The 17,310-nt window shown below is 42.8% G+C and overlaps 2 protein-coding genes across 2 annotated transcripts; one reads left to right on the forward strand and one right to left on the reverse strand.

Annotated features, from left to right (window-relative positions):
- Window positions 1-1,680: 1,680 nt before the first annotated feature.
- LOC106811702 (coiled-coil domain-containing protein 97-like) lies at window positions 1,681-9,383 on the reverse strand (the record flags this gene model as incomplete). The annotated part of the gene is given in 4 exon segments (XM_014815404.1): window positions 1,681-1,791; window positions 2,044-2,152; window positions 2,759-3,427; window positions 9,278-9,383. Coding segments are annotated over 4 exon segments (914 nt in total), but the record flags the coding sequence as incomplete, so codon positions are not given.
- Window positions 9,384-9,502: 119 nt separating this feature from the next.
- On the forward strand, window positions 9,503-12,311 carry LOC106811701 (elongation factor 1-beta-like). Its single transcript, XM_014815403.1, has 4 exons — window positions 9,503-9,710; window positions 10,430-10,555; window positions 11,210-11,333; window positions 11,877-12,311. The coding sequence occupies exons 1-4, from the start codon at window positions 9,612-9,614 to the stop codon at window positions 12,149-12,151; spliced, it is 624 nt and encodes a 207-aa protein (XP_014670889.1). The 5' UTR covers window positions 9,503-9,611; the 3' UTR covers window positions 12,152-12,311.
- The last annotated feature ends 4,999 nt before the right edge of the window (window positions 12,312-17,310 follow it).

A 17,310-nucleotide genomic window follows, 5' to 3' on the forward strand; every position in this document is an offset into this window, starting at 1 on the left:
GCCCGAGCCTAATTAGGCCCGTGCCAGATTTGGTGCAATCGAAAACGTCGGACCAGGCCCGAGCCAAATTTTAGCACCAGCTTTCGGCGAGCGGTAAAGCGGTAGAATCGGTTGAGCGGTAGATGCCGCGAATGTCGAACGTGTACTTCGACGAAATAAAGTCCAAAACAGTATAAAAATTTGAAAAAGTTCACCCCTCTTACACTTATTGTCACAGGCGCATGAAACTTTGCTGAATTACAGTTGAAACAATAGCAACCCCACCCAAACTAGATTTGTCATCCCTGAATGATGACAACAGCTTCAAATCATTGGTGGAAAATTGGCTACCATGGGTAAGGACAGGCCATTCCGAGACCATCTGAACATTGAACTTGATTTTTTTTAAAGAAATCTCATGTATATGAAATCCATTTTAGTGCAATTTTTTTTACCATGATCCAAGACATTCATCAAACAATAAAATTGATTCAAAACATGGCAAATCATTGAAGAATTCTGACCAAGGGTGGTCAGGACAGCAATTTGCCCCCTAACCTCAGAATCACCCAATTAGCAAAAATTGCAGTCCTCGTAAGAAAAATTTTTAACACAATTTGAATCAAGTATATAAGCTTATACATTTTAAAAGTAGAAACAAGAACCTATTGAAGAACCTTTTGAGCCTAATTTTTCAGTAAGCACCATTTATATAAGAACCTATTGAGGCTAACTTGTGAAAATCTAGGTTCCTATACGCAGGTTTTTACTGCTGTAACCCAATGCATTCAGCAGGCGAAACATGTAAGAGAACCATTATACCTTGCATTCTTGGACTTCAAAAAAGCTTATGACTGGGTGGATAGGAATAAAATACTAAGGGAACTAAAAAGAATAGGTTTGGGTAATGGGTTCGTTAAACTAGTCGAGTAGAACAATAAATCAACGATATGTTTAGGACTGTTTGAATCGGATTGGTTAGCATCTAATGTTGGTCTGAAGCAGGGTTGCCTTTTATCACCAATCCTGTTCGCATTGTTTATCAATGAATTGTCTACTAGGCTCGTAACAAATGCAAATGAATTGTGCATTGGAGGAAATAGCTTTCAGGGGATGTTATACGTGGATGATGTGGTTCTGCTAGCAGAGAATAAGAGTAAAATGGAAAGTATGTTGAGCATTGCCGCAGATTATGCAAAAAATGTTGGAATAGATTTTGGAGAACAGAAATCCCAAATCATGATTCTCAATAAGCTAATAGAGGAGCAACAGGGTGTCTGGAAACTGGGGGCAATGAATTTGCAGCGAGCATCTGAATACACTTACCTGGGGGTAAAGCTTAGTGACAATATCGAAAACTGCGTACAACAGCATGAGGATGATATACAGAAAAAAAACAAGAAAATACAGGGGAGCAATAGCTTCAAAGGCATTCTATAGTTTCAATAGATATTGGGTGGGTAGGGAGCTTTGGAAAGCAGTTGCAGTGCCTGCACTGACGTATACAAATGAAGCCCTAGACGTATTTAAAGATTAGAAAGGAGGAACGTCCACGCTCCAGGTACTAGACATGACTCAAAACCAGCTGGGAAGGGAGCTACTAGGGGCACCCTCTTATGTGGGACTGGAGAGTATTAGAGGGGAAATGGGATGGTCAACTTTTGAAGAGAGTGAGGCAAAAAGTAAAATTAAATATTAGACGCTGATAATTTCTGTCGAAAACTAAACGGTTCCTCTTCATCGAAGTATTTATCTTCTTCGTCGCGTCCTATGGTCTGTAGGTCATCATAGTCCGTGTTGCTGTCAATGGTGCTGTAATAGACACGTACATGTGTTACAAAGTGATAATCTTTCAGTTTAAATTCAATATTAGCAAACTATTCTCATAGGATCTGAAGCCATGATAATATGTGAACACTTACTGATTAACAAACACTCGATTAGATGGTTTATTTATGAAAAAGAGACAATGTGACGTTTTCATTGTAATTGAACTGAGATAGCTAATAATTGAGGCAAACAAATTCATTTTAGTTAATAAAATACTTGCACATTTCATCATACCTGTAATCAAAATCAACATCACTGCCACTGAGAAATCGTTCATGCATAACGTGTAGAAATTCACTTTTCAGCATATCTTTCTCCCGCTGATCCAGAGTTGAAGGAGACCCTGCAAATAGTAAGAATGCTCTATGTACCAATTTCGAACAGAGAGCAGTGTTTTACACACCATCAGCAAAGGTGTGCCTACAGGCTACACATGTGTAATTATTAATTTCATTACATTGGATTTGTCACATGGTCAGACAAAGTAAGGAACGTTGATCTGTGGGAAAGAACTAAGCAACAACCAATCGCAACTGATATCAAGCGAAGAAAGTGAAGGTGGATTGGCCACACCTAGCGCAAATCTAGCGACTCCATCGCCACACAAGCTCTGGCGTGGAACCCACAAGGTCAACGGGGAAGGGGCCGTCTGAAAACTACATGGAGGAGGTCGGTCGAAGCCTAAATCAAAGCTGAGGGACACACCTGGGACACCATCAGGCAACTCGCCCAACATCAAGTCAAGTGGCGAAGTTTTATCAGTGGCCTATGCTCCACCCAGGAGCCACGGGCAGAAGTCAGTCAAGTAAGTCACAATGGATTTGTTGAACCTACTGGTTTCTCATTAACTTCATCAACGTTTTTGTGAACGCATAGTAAAATTGTTTTTGTTTTCTCATCAAACAATTTGGACGAACATAACTAACAGAAATAATATCACTGTCCATACGTTTGTAATTTTTGTCCACCTCTTCATCACCGTCTCCTTCCTCCTCCTCCTTCTCCTCATCCTCCTCTTCTTCATCATCCTCTTCTTCCTCCATAGCTCCTTCTTCCAGATCCAGCTCGTAGTCCTTTGTCCGTTGCATCGCTTCGTTGTCTATGCAGTTCATGAGCACGTTCGATATACGACCGTCGAGTTCCCGTTGCCGAGCTTTTATCTGCTCGTTTCTCTCTTCTTCGGTCAAGTACTGGCCGACCATCTGCTGATACATCAGCGGGTTTCGCTGCATCATCGAGTCGTCGGAGAAATATCCCTCCGCCGTCAACCCCTTGATTGCATTGTAGCGCCGATTTCTCACCAGATTTCTGCTCGATCTCTCGCGCGCGGGTTGGTGCAGCGACGCCACCTGGCAGCGATAAAACTGCAACTCGTAGTCGGCGACAGAGTCGACGAAGTTCTGCATGTCTTCGGGGAGCAGCGCCTTCCAGAACCGCGAGAGGAATGCTGCGGGGTTGTTCGTGAACACGCCCTTCACGAACACATGCTTCTCGTCTGTCGTCAGGTCAGGTTCGCCGATCTGCTGGTTCTTCAATCGACAATTACTATTCGCTATTCTAGATATCATGGCCTCGATGACGGGTGGCACGCCGCGAGCACCAGCACCCTCTGGTGGATCTAAAAGGCAAAAAACCGGCGTAATGTTGCATACGTAGAGTAGAAAACCATCTTTTTAACAGTAAACGATCAGTGGGTAAAAATTAATATGCTAACAGGTGAATGGAATATGCTCATCTGAAATGCTCAGGTGAATGGAATATGATTATGTGAAACGCTCGGGTGAAGCTAATATGCCTGCATGAAATTTTCATGTTAACAAATTACACTCGTGTGAACATACAATGTCAATGTGAATAGACCATGTTAATATGAAATGATATAGTCACATGACTATGCTTATGTCCAACATATACTATCAATAGATTCAACTGCCATACCTCTTACTGTTTCGACGAATTACAAAAGTAACAGTGAAACCATGATATTTAATAAATGTTGTATGTGCAGCCTTCCTCACACCTACAACATAATTCCTCAGTATCATTTCCTAATGCCACATTAGTTTGTAATTGTTTATACGTGCAATGGTGAATATAGAAATTATATTATTTTCATCAAAAACGATTGTAAGGATTGTACAATGAAATCGGTGCACTTGGGAAGTTTTTAGTACATACTATTATTCTGCAAAAATACATCTTCAATGGTTGTCACCTATGCACTTTAACCTGCAAAGCTGTCACTCAATATTACTTAGTTGACAACACTTATGGTTCAAAGTTACCATTGTGGTTGCAACAACATTCTGTAAAGGACAAGTATCAAAATAAATTATTTATTGAAAAAAAAATTATTTATTGATTTTCAAGGCATTTATATTATCTATAGCCTGGAATAAAGATATTCCAAGAATGAAGAAACACTACATATGTATCTATCACACGAGTCATACAATCCATTTATTTTTGATGCAAGATTTGCACTAAACGTATCCACACTGTACAGTAGTTTTTTTATTTCTTATATCTACAACACCTTTTCGATAGATCTTCGACGAAGTAAATTACAGCAATACATCACTCAGTGACATATTACCTCAGATGCTACACGAAATCCACAAATTCTGGCTGCTCTTTTTAAGCTTTTGTCGTTACGCTCACGTAATTTTGTCGTTGTCCTCAGCCAACATGTAACCGTCTTCACTTTCTGGCGCACGCTCAGCAGAAACAGTAACTCTCTCTATACTGGACGAACACGAATGCACTTCCTGCTCTACGTTCTTCATCACACAGTGTGCTTGTCGATAATTCGGTCGTCGGAATCCATCCTCATCCTCATCCTCATCTTCCTCCTCATAATCATAATCATCATCATCGTCATCATCATCATCATCATCTGTACACGTGATACCTGACGCTGATAATTTCTGTCGAAAACTAAACGGTTCCTCTTCATCGAAGTATTTATCTTCTTCGTCGCGTCCTATGGTCTGTAGGTCATCATAGTCCGTGTTGCTATCAATGGTGCTGTAATAGACACGTACATGTGTTACAAAGTGATAATCTTTCAGTTTAAATTCAATATTAGCAAACTATTCTCATAGGATCTGAAGCCATGATAATATGTGAACACTTACTGATTAACAAACACTCGATTAGATGGTTTATTTATGAAAAAGAGACAATGTGACGTTTTCATTGTAATTGAACTGAGATAGCTAATAATTGAGGCAAACAAATTCATTTTAGTTAATAAAATACTTGCACATTTCATCATACCTGTAATCAAAATCAACATCACTGCCACTGAGAAATCGTTCATGCATAACGTGTAGAAATTCACTTTTCAGCATATCTTTCTCCCGCTGATCCAGAGTTGAAGGAGACCCTGCAAATAGTAAGAATGCTCTATGTACCAATTTCGAACAGAGAGCAGTGTTTTACACACCATCAGCAAAGGTGTGCCTACAGGCTACACATGTGTAATTATTAATTTCATTACATTGGATTTGTCACAATCGGTCAGACAAAGTAAGGAACGTGATCTGTGGGAAAGAACTAAGCAAAAACCAAGCGCAACTACATCAAGCAAAGAAAGTGGAGGTGGATGAGCCACACCTGGCTGCAAATTCTAGCGACTCCATCGCCACACAAGCTCTGCGCCGTGGAACCCCACAAGGTCAACGGGGAAGGGGCTCGTCTGAAAACTACAAGCGGGTCGGTCGAAGCCCTAAATCAAAGCGAAGGACACCTGGGAGTGGCGTAAGTTTATCGGTGCCGCCGAGGCTCCACCCACGAGCACGGGCGGGAAGTCAGTCAAGGTAAATGACACATGGATTTGTTGAACCTACGGTTTCTCATTAACTCATCAACGTTTTGTGAAACGCAGCGGTTCTCCCTACTATCCGCTGCGTCCCGGAAAACGGGCGCTCGCGCGCCCCGTTTTGGGAAACTCCCCCTGCTCTTGAATCGTTGCCGCCCCGTTTAAATTCACCACATAAAAGTTTTGCCAGCGCCGGGAACGTCGTTCAAGGAATTGGCGTTCGACCAGGGGACAATCGACTGCGTGTATTTTTTACCCCGTACCACGCATGCACTGCAGCACAAAGTACACAAGTTAACCTGCAATACACAGTTTAACCTGTCACTAAAGCCTAGGACACACTGAGCGCATTCTGTACGCTGCCGGCAGGCGTATATGTTCGCTCACGATGTTAGAACGCCGTAACGAGTGTGGACACACTGTACGGCTGTCCAACCATTTCCTTACGGCTATCCAACGGTTCCTAGCTGTTTCGTTGCTACACTGGATTGCTGCTAAAACAATCGCGTTCGAACACGATGATTCATTTGCGGCGCTAAGCTGGTGCAAGCGCCATGCGCTTCGCGCGTGTAAACACCGTGGCTGTAAATATTCAACATGTTCAATGCGAGCGATCAGCCGGGCGGTATGGATCGCGACTGCGAAATACGCCTGCCGTGGACCGGACACACAGCGCGGACCCGGCACCGTATTTATCGGAATCGCAAGCGGCCAGCGTAGAGAATCGACAGTGTTCCTAGGCTTAACTGTACACCGACTCGGCTATCTTATGATATGTACAAGACAACCCCAGATACCGTTCTATGTGTGGTGGCGATTTACGCATTAAATAGTCGTACCCGTACATACACGCCAAACGGACCCCCCTAGTTTCCCCCTCCCCTGGCCTCCCGCACCCTGTAACTCCCCGGCCTGATCATCGTCCTACATTCCCCCTACCCTCCCCTCCCCCCTGTTTGAATTTCATCTGGGGAGAACCCTGGAACGCGATAGTAATTGGTGTTTTTTTGTTTTCTCATCAAACAAGTTGATGCAAATACATTAACAGAAATAATATCACCTGTCCATACGTTTGCATTTTGCTCCACCTCTCCATCACCGTCTCCCTTCTCTCCTTATCCTCTCCTCCTCTTCTTCATCATCCTCTTCTCTTCCTTCCATAGCTCCTTCTTCGCAGATCCAGCTCGTAGTCCTTTGTCGCGTTGCCATCGCTCGTTGGTCTATGCCAGTTCATGGAGCACGCTTCGATATACGGGCACCGCTCGACGTTCCCGTTGCGAGCTTTATCTGCCTCTGTTTCTCTCCTTCCTATCGGTCATCAGTACTGGCCGGACCATCGCTATTACCATCAGCGGGTTTCGCTGCATCATCGAGTCGTCGGAGAAATATCCCTCCACGCGCGTCAACCCTTCATTGATATTGCATCTTGTAGCCCGAGCCGATTTCGCACAGACTTTCCTTCTGCTCCGATTCTCTACCGCGGCCGGCCGGGGCCTGGTGCGCGGACGCCACCTCGGCAGCGATAAACTGCAACTCCGGTAGTCCGGCCGACAGAGTCGACGAAGTTCCTGCATGCCTTCGGGGAGCTGGTCCTTCCAGACGCGAGAGGACATGCTGTGCGGGTGTGTCCGCCTGGGAAACGCCCTTCCACGACCTATGCTATTCGTACTGTGTCACGGTCAGTTCGCCGATCTGCTTGGTTCTTCAATGACAACTTGACCTATTCGCCTATTCTAGATCCCAATCATCGGCGCCTCCAGATGACGGTGTGCACGCGCGAGGCCAGCACCTGTGTGTCGACTCTAAAGGCCCAAAAAACCGGCCTGTACTGCCTCTCCACCTTACTCTAGCGTAGAAACCCCATCTGTTTCAACACTGTAAACTGATTTCGTGGGTAAAAATTCATAGTGCTAGCTTCCTGTAGATGTTAACACACATCCAGCCAGCTGCGCAGCAGCACTTCAACACCACACAGAACAACACCTCTGCCGCAACACCGCACCAGAGCTCATAAACGCGCTGCACCAATCCACTTCTCAGGCACCCCTTCAGGCTATCACGAAGTCGATGCCACAGATTTCTGTCGTATTCATCAACTGATGACAGACTTTCCGTATATCAAGGACTGACGCAAAAACCCTAACACACTTCGTGATATACGGTACCTAAGGTTATACTTTATGACTTAGGGTTAGGGTCAGAGGTTTTTTGCATCATTCCTTGATATACGGAAAGTCTGTGCATCAGTTGATGATACACAGAAATCTGTGCATCACTTCGTGATACCTAAGGTGCCTAAAGTGGATTTGCGCCGATATAAACTAACTATATAGTGTTACTATCTATGACCAGGCATGAGTGTCAAAAGACATCGTTTTATTTCTCTCATGAGTTTTATCCGGTTTAAGGCTATACAAGAGCTGTCCACAACTCATTTTCGCTAATGTGCGACATGGGCAAATGTACACAGCTCTTATATCCTTGGGCCATTATATTTTAATGAGTTTTTGAATGTGAACAGTGAAGTCTTACGACTAACGTGTCCTTCTAGTTCATTTTTTTAACTTGAAAGATTTTTCGCAGGAGCACATCCCTATTATGGTAGTTAATGGTGACCTTACGAATTTTTCACATTGCGGACGTTTATCTGAACGCATTACGTACGTAACACGGGGTATTAACTAGTACTATTAATATTATTACTGTCATACCGTGTACACCACAGTGACAGTGTATAGGAATGTGACAATGTAGTGCGCAGTGCCACTTGAAAAGTGACAGTGTGCTTGCGCCAGCAACTACGAGAACAGACGGGCTCCCCTAATAAAAGGGAGGGTTCTGATTAGTTCTATGGTGTTTTCGCCACCCACGTCACATCTATGACATCATTGAGGACTCGGTCAACATTCTTTAAAAAAAAATCTAAATGCTGCTACGTTTGATGATCGTACGAGCTACTTCAAAGTTAGACTCATCTTGAGGGCCTGTTTAGTACAGATTGCAAGTTTTGCATCCCCTAAAAAAGCATGTGCATCATTTCTTTAACATTTTGGTGAAATTTTATGGAAATCTGATGATTCGAAAGTTGTCATTTTTGTCCCGAAATGTTGACTCTGTCAAATCTTTGCCCAAATCCCTAATTACTAATTAATTAATAATTATGTAATTAAATGTGATTGTTATAAAGACAAATCATGTATTTTATCCAAAATACTTCAATCTACTTTTTGTAAAAATTTCACATGGAGTTCTTAACCCTGAAGAAAGTTATGAGCATTTTTGTTCTTCAGTTGCCGTTGGCTCTCCTCGATCACAACTTTTGTTTCAACACAATAGAAAACCAACGGGATCAATGGGAAAATTTATGCGTATGAAAATTACCATAACTTCCTTAAAACTAAAGGTATGGAAGTGAATAAGGTATCAAATTAAATTTATTGTCATGCTCTTTCAGATGGCAAAGGTTTTATGACATCTCAAAATTTTGTAACATCCCTACAGTGTGAGTGTATCAAACTACATAGTACATCATACATGTATCATGATATCGCGTCGTCGTGTACGTTCTTGCGCCGTGTACAGATGTAACTAATGAACAGACCAAGTAGGTCTTATTAGCATTTTGGTAATATGGGAATATAGTACCGTCAGTTCCTGTGGCTGAAGTCATTGATAACAGCGTGATGATTACAGAACGGTTGATCAGATGTGATTATATCTGTTTTACATATCAAAATAACAGAGCCATGATTTTAGTCAGCGCCACCTATATGTAACTTGTAAATAGACAGACACCAATCGTTTCCCTTGCCAGCCATACATAGTGAAGCAAACAAAAACGAACGAAACGCATTTTCCAGTGTCCGTCTATAGCGATGACACGACACGGCCGGTGTTCTTCCTTTTACGTAGGATCTGTAGCGAAGGCGCACGTTCATTTACAACCGGTGTTCGTTTTAGTTTCCAATAAGCCGTCAAAATGGTGTACACAGATGTCAACAAGCTCAATGAGTTCCTCGCAGATAAGAGTTATATGGAAGGCTACCAACCAAGCCAGGCGGATGTGACGCAGTTCAAGGTAGCACTACTAACATTACTGTACTGTGTGAAGTCGGTCTCAGACTCAAGTCTAGGCTCAACCTTGCTCCAAGAAACGGGTCTTTGCTAGGGTTAGGATACCCCATATTGACGTTAGTCACACAGCCTGGTCGGGTTAGGCTCAGCCTAGCTCTAGTACTATAGCCCGCGCACAGTTGGCGCAGGGCTATAGAACATTTTATGCCAGTTTTCCTAACTGCACCTGCTCCCCAATGCTTCCACGAAAAATGGCTAACAAAACGCAAATTCCTCAAAGAATGACACGAGACGCAAGTAGTGCTAGCACTTTGAGGAATAAATACATAAATACATGGTGTAAAGTTGTGGAAAGTGTTCAAAAAGATAGGTGAGATGTCCATGTAGATAAATAAGTTAAAAAGCCCGATCATTTTGCGTTTTGTGAACCATTTTTCGTGGAAGCATTGGAGAGCAGGTGCAGTTAGGAAAACTGGCATAAATATTGTTCTATAGCCCTGCGGCAACTGTACGCGGACTATAGTACTAGAGCTAGGCTCAGCCATTGAAACATAGACGAAAACTTTTACAGCATTGATATTGTCCGTAAAGTATGCTATGAGTGACGGCGACAGTCCGACAGCCGTGCTACTATTACGAAGATTTATATTTGAACGCAATATGTTATACTATACTAGTATATATGTTATGTTATGTTTATTTTTTTTCATTTCATAATTTCAGACACTATCGGGAGCGCCATCTGCTGACCTCTGCCACGCACTGAGATGGTACAACCACATTAAGTCTTACGAAAAGGAGTTCGGCAGTCTACCCGGTGAACCGAAAAATGCGTCTGCACCTGTAGAGGTAGCCATGCAATGAAATGTGTTCATAGACATTAGGGCTGTAACGATCCACCGAAATCGAATCGGATCGCGATTCTCTTCCCTCGATCCGATCCTCGATATTTTTCCCCGTATTTTCGATTCCACTTCGATACCACTTTTTCCCTCCAATAGATGGCGGCACTACGCTATATACTGTGGAGTGTTACTCACCAATGTTACGCAGCAGCTGTGCAGTGTATATATACTCTCTAGACTCTCTAGTCTATTCACCATTTAGTATTCATTGGCAATTTCTAATAATTTATTATTGCAAAATAATGAAAATATAAAAAATAAGATAACATTTCAATATTTTGGGAATCGAATCAAAGGAATCGAATCGAGAGGCTAATATCGAGAACCGGATCGAATCGAGAGGCTTGTGTATCGTTACAGCCCTAATAGACATATAGAAGCCCCGAATTCCCTCCAAAAGTCGCAATATGCCTGTAGTATAGCATACAACCCACACCATCTAACAATGTTAAAAATCAGTGCACTTGTAGATGACCGTATTCTACTAGCTTCTATATATGACACTTTTAGCACACTGTGTTATTCTAGTTGTACACTTGAGTCGGACATTATTCTAATAGCTTGTCTGTGACTAGTAATTGTGATATTCTCTCTGCAGGATGAAGATGATGACGTTGACTTGTTTGCTTCTGATGACGAGGAAGAAGAAGATGATGAAGAGACTAAGAGGATCAAGGAGGAAAGGCTACAGGCCTACAATGCAAAGAAGCAAAAGAAACCAGGTGATAATTACCACGAGAGATTAATCAATCTGGTTGAAATTGGAAGTCTGAAAAATGAGGAAATCGAAATACTTTGTCTAGAAATTTCTATATTTCCATGTTGTACCTACCGGCTGTGCTACTTGGCTTGACCACCATGATGTTAATACATGATAGCTGAATTTAGTTAATTAAGTTCACTTGCTATATGCTGCACAATTGAATTTAGAAAATGCCTGACATAGATAACCACATGAACTTAATTTCGTGCAACAGAAACGTATTTTACCTGTGTGTTGGGGCCGCTTACTGCACATGTAATTGACATCCAATTTGCAATCGGGTATGAACTGCCCGATTCCCCCGACACACCTTCTTGAATATCTGGGGAGAACCTTGCACTGTATAACTGTCAATCGAGGAAAATGCCAAAAAAGTTTTAAAAGGTGGTTGTTTGTTCCATAATCGTGTCCATTGACACAGGTGTTGTGTGTGGGACTGTACGTAGAAACATTCGACGCAACCACGACGGCAACGTAACGTTCGTGTTTCGTTTCCATCTAGCGCTGATCGCCAAGTCGATGATCATCCTCGACGTGAAGCCGTGGGAGGACGAGACGGACCTGGTGGAGATGGAGCGTCTCGTGCGAGGCGTCGTGGCGGACGGTCTCGTGTGGGGCGCCTCGAAGCTCGTGCCCCTCGCGTACGGCATCAGGAAGCTGCAGATCAGCTGCGTCGTCGAGGACGACAAGATCGGCACGGACTTCCTCGAGGAAACGATCACGGCATTCGAGGACCACGTCCAGTCGGTCGACATCGCCGCCTTCAACAAGCTGTAGGGCTGTCACCAGAGGGCGTTCTACCTCGACGTCCGCTCCGTCGGCGACGCGGCATCGGTCGGGTCATGCAACGGGGTTGTCGGACGGTGTACGCTATCGCGTCACAGTTTGCTTTCTGCGCCCGTTTAACGAGAATAAAGGTGTGTTTTGCAAAATGAAATGATTGTGCATATATGTGATCGATTTTGTTGAGCATGTGATATTGGCTGCCCCTTCTCCCCGACACATACCTCGATTGAGATAGTTAAATTGCAGTAAGTGAGCACAATGTGATAACATCCTTGATGTGATTGAATATCTATCCATTGATTGTTAGAGGATAATCTTCCATACACTCTTGGTATATGGTCCACATCATGGTAAGTTGGCATAAAAACGTTGGTATACCCTAGCTACACTGGGACCAAATTACTGTATACTACAGACTTGCAGCCTTTCAGTTCAATTAGCAATTGTACAGATTGATCAGCAAATTGGTGCTCCTTGATTCAACTGAAATCGCCTGATGGAATATCTTGGATCTTAGGAATATTGGCTAGCAGTCCTATTCTTTAACAAAACTTCCAATAGATGACAGCACGTGTGAAGCGATCGTGAATGTAAGCTATAAGGGGCACCCTCTTATGTGGGACTGGAGAGTATTAGAGGGGAAATGGGATGGTCAACTTTTGAAGAGAGTGAGGCAAAAAGTAAAATTAAATATTGGGGCAGGATAAAATATATGAATAATGAACGTAAATGTAAACAGATAGCGAAAGCAATGGAATTGGGCGAATTCAGATCAGACTGGAAGAGGAGAACTAGGTTCCTCATAACAAAGTTTGACTCGGATAGGAGTCTAGACGAAGAGTTAACGGGGGGTATTAAAGAATGGAATGTTAGAGTGGAAAGAGCAAGTAAGCAGAGTGGTACGACCGTCTGGAAAAAAGGGATAGAAAACAAGAGTTCGCTAGGATTGTATAAAGGAAAAAAGACGCCTGGTAAAGAGTCCTTTTATGATAACAGACTTGGGAGTAGCCTGCTCTTTCAATGCAGGGCGGGGTGCTTGCCACGGAATAAACGAACTAGACACTGGGGAGGTGAAGATAAATGCTTAATTTGTAGGAAAAGAAAGTTGGAGACCCTGGAGCACTTTTTACTAGAATGTCCTGGATATGAAAACCATAGAAAAATATTTTTAATATGATTAAACGTAGAACAGGTTTGGAGGCAACAGAAACCTCACATGACATGCAGGAGGAGCTCTTGAAAACTCTCCTGGGGTTTAGGGTTGGCAGCAGCCTTATTACTATAGTTCAGCTTACTAAACAGTACCTGGAGATACTTTGGGGAGCTAGACGTGATGCGTCCATGATGACGAGGCACGCCGAGGATTGACACTTTGTGTCTTCCAATCACAGCCTACGCCGCACCAGTCTTTTATATTTTTATAGGTGGGGACCCATTGGACCATCAAATCGCCAATTTCAGGAACTAGGGCATTCTGCTATGTTAGAACGGTTTCCTACGATAGAGTTTGCCACAAATACGAAAATAACACGCCGTTTAGTGCACTGCACTACGTCCTTCTATCGCATTTTCGCATCTCCGTAATAACAATAAGCCCCGCCTTCTTCATTGATGGGCATGAATGGGGTGTCACCGACGTGACCAGTTACTGTACCGACTGTCTTTCGCCAGCTTGTTTACTTTTCGTAATAATGAAATGCACGGCCGATGCATTTCACATCGAAGTGGAACATTTTCGGCATTTTCACTCGCTGTCGGAAATAAACGAGTGTGTCTTTAATTGAACATTGAAGTTTTTCTTAAAATTAAATAATTCCGAAAATCCCCAACCGCGCTACTCGATTGTTTTAGCCAATGAACGGAGCTGTGTGTGTGACGTCTTGCCCGCGCGCTTTATGCTTGGCTTAACGGGCCCCGAAATGGATATCGGAGGCACGCACCTCGCAACATTGTTTACGTATAGCTTTGTGACATCAGGATGGGCGGTGTCGGGAGTTCTGCGATGATAACCTCGTAATTTCTTAAGGTGCATGGAACATTTTACCAATTCAGTGATGTCAGTTAGTCACGGATATGTCACAGTAAGTACTAACCGTATATGTTTCACATACGTTCACCTATTTTGCACACAGGCGGTCGATCATTGTGAAAAATTGTGTGAATATTTATTTTTATTACGTTTCAAGTGCCTGTGCTTTCAACAGTCTTGTAAATGCACGTGCGTCAAGAGCCACAAACTCAACACAATTTCATCTCTGTTATTGTTTACGCCTGAATGCGTGATTGATCAGAGAGGGGTGCATGTAAGAGGGAGACATTTTCTTTGGAGTTCCGAAAAACACAATTCCACTTGACAATTTCATGAGCCATTCCAGAACCAGAACCAGATCCATTCCAGAAGCTCTGCATAATGGACCCCCAACAAGCCCTTTGACTGACTAGTCAAGAAATTCAAAGATCTGTATATTGCTCTTATTTAGCCGCCGATAGTTCTTATTTAGAACAAAGTCTTCATTGTTATCTTCTAAAACTACAGACCATCCGCTGACCGCTGTGGAGACGTTCACCGGGCCTCAAATTTGGTGCACGACTCCACTGCGGCAGCGCTTCATACTTCAACATCCCCGCAGTCGCATACGCATATCCCGCGAAACTGCGCGTCTCATCTGCGCGCAGCGCTCAGGATCAACAGCAAAGCTGTGCCACGCAATCTTGTATCATGTCTCTCTGGATCAGCTGCACTCACAAATCTATCGCAAGGGGATACGGAATAAATTATTTTGTGTGTGTGTGTGTGTGTCCAGGGAAATACCGATCTAAAGGTTCCCAGTCATACATACATACATACACTGACACATAAATATATAGCAGGTAGGAAACCGTGCTGCCAAAATTTGCTCGACGCTCGCTTGATTTCACACAAATACAACACAAATATTCAACCATTCGACTCCATCTTTGTTTCTATTTGAAGAACAGTGTTCACTTGTTATAAAAACATACTGTCAAGAGCATATAAAGGAGAGCATACAACGGTGAAATGCTGAAAACCATGTTGCAGTATTAGTCGAATTAGTAAACTTTCCCCATTTTATTTTGACGATTCTTTGCAGTATTATTGATCAGCTGTCCTACCTTGTTAATATAAAACAAACCGAATGTCCCTACGATGCCTCTACGCTAAGATAATGAGCGGCGAAAATCTGGTATTTTTGCCGAAAACCGACTCCAGATCAGTCAGTACTGCGACTGTCTATCGTTTTGTGCACTGTATGTTGCTTCCGGTCGCCGCTGTGTAGCGCCGACTCGATTATTACTACAGCGTTACTACATCCAGCGTAAAGGGTGGGTCATCACCATGGCGATAAATAACAAGACGTTTTTGTGGAGTAATGGCTGCGTCAATGACTGGAAATGAGAGAAAAGATAGTAGAAGGAAAATAAATTTCATTGTCAATGAATGACGGAAACACGCCAGGTTTCCCGAAGCTATCGCCAGAACGAGAGACAGTCGCAGTACTGACTGATCTGGAGTCGGTTTTCGGCGAAAATACCAGATTTTCACCGCTCATTATCTCAGCGTAGGGGCATCGTAGGGACATGCGGTTTGCTATATATTAGCAAAGTAGGACAGCTGAAAACGGGGAAAGTTTATTAATTCAACTAATACTGCAACATGGTTTCAGCATTTCACCGTTGTACGCTCTCCTTCTTTATATGCTCTTGATACTGTCTGTGTTCGTAACCGAGCTGTGTCACGCGAAATCACACAAAACCTGACGAAATTCTCGCGTTCGCTCCCGTTGCGCAGTTTATGTAAATGGCTGTCAGAATCAGGAAACACCCACCGGCGCTCTTCGTGACCTCATTTTTGCGCCGCAACGCTGCAACGTTTTTGTAACGCTTCACTGAATAGCATGCCCGGCAGCTTGTGCCTTTTGCACGTCCCGGTTTTAGCCAAGAGCAAGTGCGAGCACGCTGGCGAATCTCTTCTGGTTCTCCTTTGGCTGTCTGGAAACGCTCAACTGTGTGAGAGAAATATGGTATGTTTGCGGCTATTTTGTTTTATGCTAATTACAGTATGGCCCCGTTATAACGTGATCGTTGAGGTCGATCCGTAAAATGTTATCACAAAAAAGCGGGGTTGCAGAAAATCAGTGTATAAACTGATCCAATGGTGACCTAACATCCCAAAACACCCATATTTTTGCCCTAGTTGACCCGTTTTTTTGTACGTTTACCTTCTATTGATAGCTTAACTGACCAAAATATTTTTTTTTTTAGTTTTTGAAAGAGCAACAAAATGTCTATATCGCTTTATATCCGAATTAGCGTTAAATCAGGGCGCATAAAATCGGGATTTCACTGCACCTCGAATGCTTTAATGCTGACAGCAGTCCAGTAAAATTATTTTTCAAAATAATGGTCTTGACAAGTAAAATCCATAAAATAAATTAAGACAAAACAAGGTATGAGCACCTAGCTGTTGGTCTGAAGTTGACTCTCCCAATGGCAATCCTTTGCACATTTCTGCATTATCGACCATGCGGAGTAGGTTGTCCACATCCCGAACACGAAACATACCATCCCCAGGTGACAGCAGGCTCGTTTGGTCACTGGTCAGCACACGGACCACTCCAAAACTTAAATTCCAGTGACCATTTCCATGCACTTCTAATTCTTTAATAACTCTCTGCTGGTTGATAATACCAACAGAAGACATAATTTTGATACTGCTGTCATTTTTCGCGACTACTTGCCACGCACAAGGTTTTATTCGCAATGCAATGTCATGCAGGCTAATTGTGTCTTGTGATTGCTGGTGCCGGTATGAGATGCCACGATATATTCTTACATGATTTTTATCCTTTCTTTTTGTAGAAAAAGTAATGCCAGGAAATATTAATTTGAGATGTTTTCCAAAAAGGACCTTTGATACGATTGCGTTTGAGCAAGACTCCATAAAGCTCGTGAAAACATCTTGTGCAATTAGAAAACCTTGTTCATCAACAACCAGCTCTCTTTCAATCCTTGTGGAATAAAAAGAAAATTATGTAAGTCAAATGAATAAGAGTATATCAAAATTATAGTATAGTGCATAAAAATCAGGAGTAGATAATAGGGAGGAGTGTGACATCAATAAACAAGGG

This window comes from Priapulus caudatus, unplaced genomic scaffold (genome assembly GCF_000485595.1).
Source record: "Priapulus caudatus unplaced genomic scaffold, Priapulus_caudatus-5.0.1 Scaffold565, whole genome shotgun sequence".
NCBI classification, from domain to species: domain Eukaryota; kingdom Metazoa; phylum Priapulida; class Priapulimorpha; order Priapulimorphida; family Priapulidae; genus Priapulus; species Priapulus caudatus.